Source organism: Podarcis cretensis (genome assembly GCF_951804945.1).
Source record: "Podarcis cretensis genome assembly, chromosome: 18".
Classification (NCBI taxonomy): Eukaryota; Metazoa; Chordata; class Lepidosauria; order Squamata; family Lacertidae; genus Podarcis; species Podarcis cretensis.
Window position 1 is genome coordinate 9550262 of NC_137188.1, and position 12147 is coordinate 9562408.

Sequence of the window (12147 nt, forward strand, 5' to 3'; positions counted from 1 at the left end):
TTGCGACAACCCACCACTTAGGGGAGTTTATTCTGTGAAAAGTTTATTTGTGAGGTGTTGTGGGTGTCAAAATGTTTTGGATCTGCGTCTAGGAATCCTAGAGGTTAGGGTGGTCTTTGGGGGGCTGATGAAATACACAGAGGATCCCTTTAGAAATGGGATAAAGTCCTTCCCTGTTGGCTGAGAGGACCATGTCCCCCATGCCTCAACCTCAAGGGACTCAACCTGACCTTCACCCAGAATGCAGGTCTGCGGGGCTCTGGGAGGAAGAGCCAGAGGAGTCCTCTAAAGCAGAGGTGGTTGACATATTGCCCATCCAGATGTTGATAGACTTCAACTCCCATCAGCCCTCACATTTGGCTAAACTGGCCAGGACTGATGGGAGTTGGAGTCCAGCAGCATTTAGTCAGTCACAGGTCCATCCCTCCTGATCTCAAGGAACATGATGCTCTCCAGACATTTGGACCGTCTTTGGCTCTCCAGATGTTGCTGGACTCCAGCATCTGGGGGCCACAGGTCCTCCATCCTTGCATTAGGGGGAGTAAGGGAGAAGGGAGGAGCTGTTTGAGGGAGATAGAGATCTGTGGAAGGGTTTTCTTCAAGGGGATGGGAGGCAGTGAAGGCACTTAACCAAACACCATCCTGTATGAAACATCTGATAGATCTTCCTTTTTCGCAGCCATTGAGGGTCTCTCTCTCTCTCTCTCTCTCTCTCTCTCTCTCTCTCTCTCTCTCTCTGTTTGTGTGTGTGTGTGTGTGTTTTGTTGCAGAATGCAAGCCAAGCAGGTTATTCAGCAAGCAAAAGCATTAGGGGTGGGAAAGAAGGCACAATGTCACCGCGGTTGCTTCCTCTGTTCACAGATTCATGGTTCTCTTGATCCATGGAAGGTAATGGGCAACGCGAGTGTAAATTCCAGGATAGCGATACAAGATGATTCCTTCTGCCACGCCATTGCACACCAAGGGGCCACCCGTGATTCCCTGTGGAGAGGAGAGAGAGATAAGACATGGCAGCTGGGGGGAAATTTGGATCCACCTCGTGGCGAACTCTGGTGCTTGTGCCAGGGCAAATGGCCAGGTTCCTGTTGGGTGGATCCTTCAATTCTGAGTGGAGATCTTGGTGGACATTTCTCCTAATATATTGATTTTGGAGAGCAATGTCTTTCTAATCAAATGCATTTTTGTACATCAGTTTTACCAATATATGCATTTGCAGTGGTACCTCGGGTTACATACACTTCAGGTTACAGACTCCGCTAACCCAGAAATAGTGCTTCAGGTTAAGCACTTTGCTTCAGGATGAGAACAGAAATCGGGCTCCGGCGGCACGGCAGCAGCAGGAGGCCCCATTAGCTAAAGTGGTGCTTCAGGTTAAGAACAGTTTCAGGTTAAGTACGGACCTCCAGAACGAATTAAGTACTTAACCTGAGGTACCACTGTATAGGTGCTCTTTCTGCTAATGCATTCCTTTATGTAAATATTATTTGAGTGGAGAACTATTCGGCCATTATTAAAGATAACCAATTTTCAGTTCCGCTATAAGTTCAGAAAGCATAAATCAGCTCTGCTTCTGTTTAAAAGGAGGACTGGACCGAGGGTGGCATCCCATAATACTATGATACACAATGAGTGTTGATTTCAGTGGGTCTGCTCTCAGTAGGACATAGGGCTCGCTTGTCCTGTCCGAGCAGTTTCCCCCTCGCCCCACTCCTTTCCCAGGGAAAATCATCTCTTTAGCTCTAAATCGGAACAAACAGCAATCTGCAGAAAACTCCTTTGTTGTTTGCTCCTATTCTGCTCCAAAGAGTGGTTTTCTCCTGGAAAAGAAGCAGGACAAGAGGAATTGTGCAGGAGCTCTTAGCAGGATGCAAGCCTAAATAACTCCAGCTTCGCTTTTGGGGATACTTGAAGTGCCTGTGAAGCACAGAAGTGAAGGGCATCATTCGACACCCACCCCTGGGGATTGGCAGAGATTGTATGAAGCCGCTGGGTTGGTCAGGCCAGGTGTACGTAGACTGGCATCTGCCCATGTCTATTTTGCTGGAGAGGAGAATAATCCCTCCGAAGGATCCGCCACCTCTGATCCTCCCACTCACTGCTTCTGCTGGCTCTCACCTTGAAAACAGTCTTGTTCTGTCCGTTGGAACAGACCTTCCCGTAATTGTAAAAGTTACGATACTTCCTCTTGCATCGACTACGGCCAAAGATAGTGACATTTGGTGACCAGCCTTTGTAAACCCAGTCCCATCCTGCCACGCTGCAGGGAGTCCCATCGGAGAGGTCACGGTCGAATTTGGGCAAGGGCAGGATCTGGACGTATTCATTCAGAGTAGCCTTGGAATTCAGCTGTGGAAAGGAGAGATGGGAGAGAGCTCATTGGCTTAGCGTTGCTTGAGATGGACTACATGGAATTGGCGGAAATGACTGGCAGAATCCGAGACCAGGGAGAAGAGTCGGTGGAAGAAGATTGGAAGAAATTTAAAGTTTATTTACAGAAACATTGCAAAATTAAGGAATGTTAGAAGGATGTCGGAATGAAGTTATGTGGTTTTAGCAGAAATGTTATAAAAGGATTAAGAAAAAACAGACTGTTAATTGGTGAAAAGAGGGAAAGTAAAGTCACATTATATTAAGATAAGGACAAAAACTGGAAAAGATGTAAAGGATTTGCTGAAATAGCTAACCGAACTAGAATACAAAAAAGGGAGGTGTGAGGAGGTCAAGGAAACAAGCGAATGAAAGATAAGTTATGGGAAGGTTTGTTGTGTTTTTTAATTGTGTTTATTTTTCTGTTTCTGTTTCTTTTTTTTCTTTTTTTCTCTTTTTCATTATTGTGATGTGTTGTTTTGTTTTTGTTTAATATGGTGTTCTCTATTTTTTTCTTTTCGTAACCTTTGAAACTTTAATAAATATTATTTTTTTAACAAAAGATTTAGTGTTGCTTGAGGAAGCCCTTTGGGGAGTCTGGTGCCTCTAAAATGGGGCACTTTGGGCAAAAAAAAGTAGCAGAATGTATTCATAATACAGAATGATAATATTATGGCATGGATAATATTAATGGTCCACGTTCAACTATATGTCCTGCCAATGCGATCCCCAAATCTGAGGTCAAACGTTCTATAGGGTGTTGTTTCTTTAGAAATCACAGGGCTGGGGACTTTTTGAGAAATGCAAGTCGTTACAAAATTCTGAAGAAATAGAGTGTCTTTAGCAACCGTGGTCCTGATGCTTGCCCAGGTGGGAGATGCCTGGCACTTAATTCTTCAGCCTCTTGACCGATGTGGGTTTTATTACCTCTGGTGGGACAAGAGGAATCGTGCAGTAGCCCTTAGCACAGGGGAGAGCAAACATTTTCAGCAGGGGGCCGGTCCACTGTCCCTCAGACCTTGTGGGGGGGCCAGACTATATTTTGAAAAAAGGATGAACGAATTCCTATGCCCCACAAATAACCCAGAGATTCATTTTAAATAACAAATAACCCAGAGATGCATTCTGGCAAACATTTCAATACTAAAAGAATACAACTAAAAATGTTTTAAGATTAAAAACTCCTACAAGAAGCCACCTACTCCAAATTTAATGATTTCTGGGCTGCCACGGAAGAGACCTTTGGTCATCCAATGCCAGAGTAAACTGCACAATGTCTAGTTCATTATGCTGCACACTTTGGGACGGTTAGGAGAGCTTTGACTCCTTCTGCCTTCAGGATCACTGACCTCGGGGGAAGATAGAAGGAGAGATTGCTTGGAGCAAGCTACCTTGAGCAGACGGATATCGTTTGAGGAGAAGTGTTTCTCATATTCAGGGTGTGGGTAGTTAGCCACAACTCTAAATGCTTGCTGAGAGGGTTCTTCAACGGAGATGTGATGTCCCCCCAAGTAGACATAATGGACGCTGGAAACAGAGCATCAGTTAGTGTCAGAGATCTTAGGACTCCATCCCCTCCTGGTCCCTGTGCAAAAGACCAGGCTCCCTCCATACCACCAGCTGTGCACCTTGATGTTTAGGTGGTCATCTATCATGGGTGCTTTAGCTGACCAGATGACCCTTGCAGTCCCTTCCAACTGTAAAGGTAAAGGTACCCCTACCCTTACGGGCCAGTCGTGTCCGACTATGGGGTTGCGTTCTCATCTTGCTCTAGAGGCCATGAGCCGGCGCCGTCCGAAGACACTTCCAGGTCACGTGGCCAGCGTGACGAAGCTGCAGTTGGCGAGCCAGCACCAGCGCCGCACACGGAAACGCCGTTTACCTTCCCGCTATAAAGCGGTCCCTATTTATCTACTTGCACTTTGATGTGCTTTCGAACTGCTAGGTGGGCAGGAGCTGGGACAGAACGGCGGGAGCTCACCCCGCCGCGGGGATTCGAACCGCCGACCATACGATCGGCAAGTCCTAGGCACTGAGGTTTTACCCACAGCGCCACCCGCGTCCCACGTCCCTCCCAACTGTACAATTCTATGATTCTGTGACCATCCCTGCTAAGAATCAAGGAGGGATTAGTGAGACTTACCCATCGCAGTGCGCAGCCGTCATTACCCACTGGGGCGCCACAAGGAATCCGACACAGTTAGTGCCCCCAGTAATCCCCAAGTGAGCCATGTAGGGTCTGGGGAGGGGCTTGGCTTCGTGCCCCCCATCAATCTGACTCCACAATGGATCTGCAAGAACCGTATGCAAAGATCAGCTCCTCCTCCTCCTCCTTGCATGTCCTGGGGTGTCTTCCACACATTCAAAGTTATTGGGGGAGCAAAAAGGATGGGTCACTGTCCCGATGAGATTACAATGGGTTTTCCTAGCAAGGAAGTTAGAGAAGCGAAAGCACAGAGCAGCCTAGGAAGCCCCCCTTTGTGCTTTTGCGGCAGCTAGACTGGTGACTGGGGGCGGCCGCCGAGACTCACAGCTGTCCATGGAGGCACAGGTCAAATCTGTGTCCAGGGCAGCTGTTTACCAGCTCCATCTGGTACGTAGGCTGAGACCCTATCTGCCTGCGGACTGTCTCGCCAGAGTGGTGCATGCTCTGGTTATCTCCCGCTTGGACTACTGCAATGCACTCTACGTGGGGCTACCTTTGAAGGTGACTCGGAAACTACAACTAATCCAGAATGCGGCAGCTAGACTGGTGACTGGGAGCGGCCGCCGAGACCATATAACACCGGTCTTGAAAGACCTATATTGGCTCCCAGTATGTTTCCGAGCACAATTCAAAGTGTTGGTGCTGACCTTGAAAGCCCTAAACGGCCTCGGTCCAGTATACCTGAAGGAGCGTCTCCACCCCCATCGTTCTACCCGGACACTGAGGTCCAGCGCCGAGGGCCTTCTGGCGGTTCCCTCATTACGAGAAGCCAAGCTACAGGGAACCAGGCAGAGGGCCTTCTCGGTAGTGGCACCCGCCCTGTGGAACGCCCTCCCATCAGATGTCAAAGCGATAAATAACTACCTGACATTCAGAGGACATCTTAAGGCAGCCCTGTTCAGGGAAGTTTTTAATCTGTGATATTTTAGTGTATTTCTGGTTTTTATGGAAGCCGCCCAGAGTGGCTGGGGAAACCCAGCCAGATGGGCGGGGTACAAATAATAAATTATTATTATTATTATTATTATTATTATTATTATTATTATTTTGAATGACTGCTGGGAGGGGGGTTTCAGAGAGAAGAAACCCCATGGTGCATCATCTGCCATGGTGCTTTTACTCACCTGTAAGGGCTGAGGAGAAGGACAGGAGCAGCAGCGGAAGAGCCTGGCGGAGTCTCCACATCTTGATGATTGACAAGGAGGAAGATGCCTGACGCTTAACTCTTCAGCCTCTTGAATCCGTAGCTTTTATAATCCACTCTCGGGACCCCGCCTTTCCCAGGAAGCTGCAATCTAGACTGGAATTTCAACACGTTTATCTTTTCTCTCCAGCCATGTGACAGACCCCCCCCCCGCCCCACCCATTAATGGAAATTAGATAGCAAGGCGGTTTTGTGCGGTTTGGTTCTTTTGGGGTCAGAGAAGGAGCTTGGAGAAAACTGCTCTGTGGAGCTTAATCAGCGCAAACAACAAAGGGGTTTTCGACGGATTGCTGTTTGTTCTGATTCAGAGGTAAAGAATGGGACGCAGGTGGCGCTATGGGTTAAACCACAGAGCCTAGGACTTGCCGATCAGAAGGTCGGCGGTTCGAATCCCCGAGACGGGGTGAGCTCCCGTTGCTCGGTCCCTGCTCCAGCCCACCTAGCAGTTCGAAAGCACATCAAAAGTGCAAGTAGATAAATAGGTATTGCTCCGGCGGGAAGGTAAACGGCGTTTCCGTGCACTGCTCTGGTTCGCCAGAAGCGGCTTTAAAAAAAAAAAAAAAAATTATTAAGTTTAAGAATAGGGAAAAAACATTCACAAAAACAATATAAACACCGAGGGGATATAAAACATACAAAATTTCACAATACAAAACTACAAACATTTAACCTAACAAGGGAAAAAGAAAAAATCAATACACACACAAAAAGGTAAAACACAGATCACTCTTTTCTAGTTTCTTATCCTTGATAACTTATTTTCCCGACTTCCTCACGCCTCCCTTTTTTGTATCCCTTTTTAACAGTTGGTTCAGCAAATTCATATCCTGTTACTTTATCCTTACTTATATTAAATTCCTAATTTCTAATTTCGCCAGAAGCGGCTTAGTCCTGCTGGCCACATGACCCGGAAGCTGGACACCGGCTCCCTCAGCCAATAAAGCGAGATGAGCGCCGCAACCCCAGAGTCGGTCACGACTGGATCTCATGGTCAGGGGTCCCTTTACCTTTACCTAGAGGTAAAGAGCTAGTTTTCCCTGGGAAAGGAGTGTGGCAAGCGGGAAACTGCTCTTACAGGACAAGCAAGCCCTAAGTCATACTGAGAGCAGACCCACTGAAATCAACACTCATTGTGTCTCATAATATTATGGGATGCCGCCCTAGGACTGGTTCACATTTTGAACACAAGCAGAGCTAATTTATGCTTTCTGAACTAATAATGGAACTGAAATTCCATTTCACATGGTTATTGTTGGCCACTCAGTTAATATATACATAGTAGAGTACGTTAGCAGAAAGAGCACCTATAAATGCATATACAGTGGTACATCAGGTTACATACGCTTCAGGTTACATACACTTCAGGTTACAGACTCCGCTAACCCAGAAATAGTGCTTCAGGTTAAGAACTTTGCTTCAGGATGAGAACAGAAATTGTGTGGCAGCAGCGGGAGGCCCCATTAGCTAAAGTGCTGCTTCAGGTTAAGAACAGTTTCAGGTTAAGAACGGAACGAATTAAGTACTTAACCCGAGGTACCACTCTATTGGTAAAACTGATGTACAAAAATGCATTTAATTAGGAAGACATTGCCTACCAAAATGTGTATTGTGAGAAATGTATATGTTGTCTTTTCAGTTTGCTCCTGCAAAAGAGGATTTTTTTTTTATTAATCATAAAAATAATAGGGCTATAAGAAAAATTGCAGCTGGGGTGTCTAAGGCTATAGGAATATTGCAGCCAGGGTGTGGGTGGCTGTTTTTAGCATATTTCAAACTAGCTGTGGTCAAACTTTCTATAGGGTGTTGTTTCTTTAGAAATCACGGGGCTAGGGACTTTTTGAGAAATACAAGTCGTTGCAAAATTCTGAAGAAATAGAGTGTCTTTAGCAACCGTGGTGTTGATGCTTGTCCAGTTGGGAGATGCATGGCACTTAACTCTACAGCCTCTTGACCAATGTGGGTTTTATTACCTCTGGTGGGACAAGAGGAATCGTGCAGGAGCCCTTAGCACAGGGGTCAGCAAACTTTTTCAGCAGGGGGCCGGTCCACTGTCCCTCAGACCTTGTGGGGGGCCAGACTATATTTTGAAAAAAGGATGAACGAATTCCTATGCCCCACAAATAACCTAGAGATGCGTTTTAAATAAAAGCACACATTCTACTCATGTGAAAACACCAGGCAGGCCCCACAAATAACCCAGAGATGCATTTTAAATAAAAGCACACATTCTACTCATGTGAAAACACCAGGCAGGCCCCACAAATAACCCAGAGATGCATTTTAAATAAAAGCACACATTCTACTCATGTGAAAACACCAGGCAGGCCCCACAAACAACCCAGAGATGCATTTAAAATCAAAGGACACAATCTAATCATGTAAAAACACACTGATTTCCTGGACCATCCACAGGCTGGATTGAGAAGGCGATTGGGCCGCATCCGGCCCCCGGGCCTTAGGTTGCCTCCCCATACCTTAGCAGGAATCTCAGGCTTGATGGATCTCCCAGCACAGACCTTCCCATCATTGAAATCTCATTGGTCTCGTAGATGCACAAATATAGGGTGGGGCTATAGGATCTGGCTTACTGGCAGTATGTGTGAAAAGGATCTAAGGCGTCTTGGTGGACCACAAGCTTGACATGAGCCAACAGTGTGATGCCGCAGCAAAAAAAGCTAATGCAATTCTAGGCTGCGTCAATGGAAGTCTAGTATGCAGATCAAGGGACGTCATGGTCCACTCTCTATTCTGCCTTGGTCAAACCACACCTGGAATACTGTGTCCAGTTCTGGGCACCCCCTGCTCAAGGAGACCTCTGAAGGGAAGGGGGTTCATAGGCATCACCTGCGGTGAGGGTGTGTCCCCATTAGCTCCAGATGAGAAGACGGGAAGAGCTGCTGGGACGGTGTCCATGCACTCGGTCAGTGTTCTGCCAAACAAAGCAGCACCCATCTCTGCCAAGCCTGCTCTGACCTTGCAGCTTGCCTGACTCTTGCATGTACACCAACCGCCCTGAAAAGGCGCTGACCATCCCGAAAACACTTTGGCCACCACAGCTCCTCATGCTGCCACCTTTGGTCCTCCAAAGCTTGCTGGACTCCAGCTCCCGTCAGCTGCAGCAAACATGGCCATTGGGTGGTGAAATATACTGGGAGTCGAGAGTGGATTTCATGTTCTTTCTTCAGCTCATAGTGGTGAGGAGGAACGGAAGTTCCCCCAGAATGTCTGCTTTATATACATTATTTACACAATGGGCCCCATGTGATTGGCTAATTCCGGGATTCACCTGTAGGCCAATCAGGTTGGGGATTCACTTCTACCTGGAGCTGGATTGGGTGGCTCCTGTGGACCAATCAGACTGCTGCATTCTGGACCTTATTGTTCTAGGACCAACCAGACTGCTGCATTCTGGATCCTACTGTTCTAGGACCAATCAGACTGCTGCATTCTGGATCCTACTGTTCTAGGACCAATCAGACTGCTGCATTCTGGATCCTATCGTTCTAGGTCCAATCAGACTGCTCCCTTTTGGATCCTATTGAACTCAGTACTAACAGGTGACTTGTTGCTTTTGCTCACCAGTTTGGGCCAAAGAGAAGGATCAGAAGAGGCTGTCAGGATTTCCACATCTTGATGCCTGACAAGGAGGGAGATGCCTGGCACTTAACTCTTCAGCCTCTTGACCCCGTGGCTTTTTTTGGCACCCCCAGCAAGCCACAATCTAGACTTGAGATCTGATAGGCGGATTTCTTTTCTCTTCAGCCATGTGACTAACTTTTGGGCTCCCTGATTTCCACCCCACCTGTCGCTAGGGACAGCAGCAGCCAGTAAAATCTTTGATACAGGGAGAGAGCATTTAGCTTGGCAGTAGATCCCCTGCTTTGCATGCAGAAACTCAGTACATAACACAGAAGGTCCCTATTTCCATTCCGGGAACATCTAGTTAGAAAAGGACATGGTCCGCAATGGATGATGCCCACTGGGACTGGCGAAGGGGAATGTGGAAAGATTCAGCACAGGGCAAAAGCAGGCTGTCTTCAAGAAGTGCATAGTTAAACTCTGGAGCTCACCTCCCAGTTTCTAACATCTTTGGCGGGTGTCCATGAGTTCTACTGTTGCACAGCCAGGCCCCCAGACCTGCCAAACTCTCCATCATAAGAGAAAATAATAAGGCAAGATACCAAATATTGGGGCGAGCCACCTCCGCGGCACAGCTGAGGCATGAGGGCACAACTTCCCTTGATCTGAACACTAGACTTCTGTTGATGCAGCCTAGAATAGCATTAACTTTTCTTGCTGCTGCATCATCACATTGTTGACTCATGTTCAGCTTGTGCTCCAAGACCCCTAGATCCTTTCCACATGTACTGTTAGTAAGCCAGGTGTCCCCCATCCTATATTTGTGCTTCTGAATCCAGTCGCTCATCAGTCTGTGACATGTAAGACCATATGAATTCAGCTCAGAACCACCACCACCTCGAGTCTCTTAATCAGTTCACATAACAGACAGAAAAGTCTCTTTGCACCTTTCAACCAAGCGACCACAGAATCCAGTGTCCTGTCACAAAGTAGGGCAGTATACAAATTTAATTAATTAATTAATTAAGAGGAGGAGGAGGAGGAGGAAGAAGAAGAAGAAGTAGTAATTAATAGTAACAGCCACTCGAGTGTATCGAAAGCTGGTCTCTGATTTTGTCTTAATGAATTACATTATCTTCGCTCCTCTGATTTCGTAAACCTTTGCTTTAAAAGTCTCCAATTCCGGGATCACTCCATTTCTCATTTTTTCCAGTCTCCCCATCTGACTATCAGATTGCCGTTCATGGTGGGACCAGCCATGTGCAAAGAAAGGAATGATAAGCCTGCCTATCAGATCTCAAGTCTGTCTCCAGGCACTGCGGTCGTCTGCAAAGGATTCTTCCTATATTCAGGGTGTGGGCGCCCTTGCCTAGTGTTCCCATAATGGCACCGTCTGTGAACCAGAGGCAGGAATCAGCACAGGGAACTGAGGTGATCTGTCATTGCTGGGTGGCAAATGCAATCCAGACTCATTCCCTTTGACTCCTGTGAATCCACTGGATTCTCCAGCGAACCAGGATTCCCATTCGTTCCCTTTCAGTCTTCCCTAATTTATTCCAAGCCACCGGTTTTCCAAAACAAAAGAAGTGGACAAATTCATGGGGATCATTCAATGGCTCATTTTGGAAGGGGAAATTGGGGGTTCTACCTTCAGGAACAGAGTAGCTGGTGAAAGCCAGATTTGGGGGTGAACACTAGGGGAAGAATGGGACGCGGGTGGCGCTGTGGTCTAAACCACAGAGCCTAGGACTTCTGGTCAGAAGGTCGGCGGTTTGAATCCCTGTGACGGGGTGAGCTCCTGTTGCTCGGTCCCTGCTCCTGCCAACCTAGCAGTTCAAAACCACATCAAAGTGCAAGTAGATAAATAGGTACTGCTCCGGCGGGAAGGTAAACTGTGTTTCCGTGTGCTGGTCTGGTTCGCCAGAAGCGGCTTAGTCCTGCTGGCCACATTACCCGGAAACTGTACTCCGGCTAACTCAGCCACTAAAGCGAGATGAACGCCGCAACCCCAGAGTCAGCCATGACTGGACCTAATGGTCAGGGGTCCCTTTACCTTTACATTTATGACCATCACTGTTAAAAATCAGGGAGGGATTAGACTCGTAATCTGGGGAACCGGGTTCGCGTCTGTGCTCCTCCACATGCAGCTGCTGGGTGACCTTGGGCCAGTCACACTTCTCTGAAGTCTCTCAGCCTCACTCATCTCACAGAGTGTTTGTTGTAGGGGAGGAAGGGAAAGGAGAATGTTAGCCGCTTTGAGACTCCTTCAGGTAGTGATAAAGCAGGATATCAAATCCAAACTCTTCTTCTTCTTCTACTTACCGATTACAGTGCACAGCCGTCATAACCCACTGGGGCGCCGTGCGGAATCCACCACAGTTCAGGTTACAAATTGTTTTCCTTGCAAGTAATTTAGCGAAGAGTGGGAAGTCTCTTTGCTCCTTTCAACCAAGCGGCCACAGAAACTGTTAGGAATCCAGTGTCCTGTTGGAAAGCAGGGAAGCATAAAAATTTAATAAATAATAAGGAGAAGAAGATAATAATAATAATAACAGCCACTTGAGATTTCCAAATGCTGGTCACTGATTTTGCTTTAATGAATACATTGTCTTCATTACTCTGATTTCATAAACCTTTGCCTAAAATGTCTCCAATTCCGGGATCACTCGTGTTCTTCATTTTTTCCAGTCTCCCCATCAGACTATCTGATTGCCGTTCGTGGCGGGATCAGCCACGTGGCCAACGAGAAACGATAAGCCTGCCTATCAGATCTCAAGTCTAGACTGAGCCT

General features: G+C 47.1%; 1 protein-coding gene across 1 annotated transcript; it reads right to left on the bottom strand.

Annotated features, from left to right (window-relative positions):
- Nucleotides 1-281: 281 nt before the first annotated feature.
- On the bottom strand, nucleotides 282-5832 carry LOC307207187 (complement factor D-like). Its single transcript, XM_079960974.1, has 5 exons — nucleotides 5698-5832; nucleotides 4511-4658; nucleotides 3759-3894; nucleotides 2116-2346; nucleotides 282-981 (listed from the first exon to the last, which is right to left on the bottom strand). The coding sequence occupies exons 1-5, from the start codon at nucleotides 5756-5758 to the stop codon at nucleotides 856-858; spliced, it is 702 nt and encodes a 233-aa protein (XP_079817100.1). The 5' UTR covers nucleotides 5759-5832; the 3' UTR covers nucleotides 282-855.
- Between the last annotated feature and the right edge of the window lie 6315 nt (nucleotides 5833-12147).

Bases quoted from the DNA above. Each gene is read 5' to 3' on its own strand.
- LOC307207187 (XM_079960974.1), bottom strand. From the start codon at position 5,758: ATGTGGAGACTCCGCCAGGCTCTTCCGCTGCTGCTCCTGTCCTTCTCC. The intron at 3,895-4,510 runs GTAAGTCTCACT...CTCTGTTTCCAG, and splicing joins ACGGCTGCGCACTGCGATGG to CGTCCATTATGTCTACTTGG. The intron at 982-2,115 runs GTGAGAGCCAGC...TCCTCTCCACAG, and splicing joins AGAACAAGACTGTTTTCAAG to GGAATCACGGGTGGCCCCTT.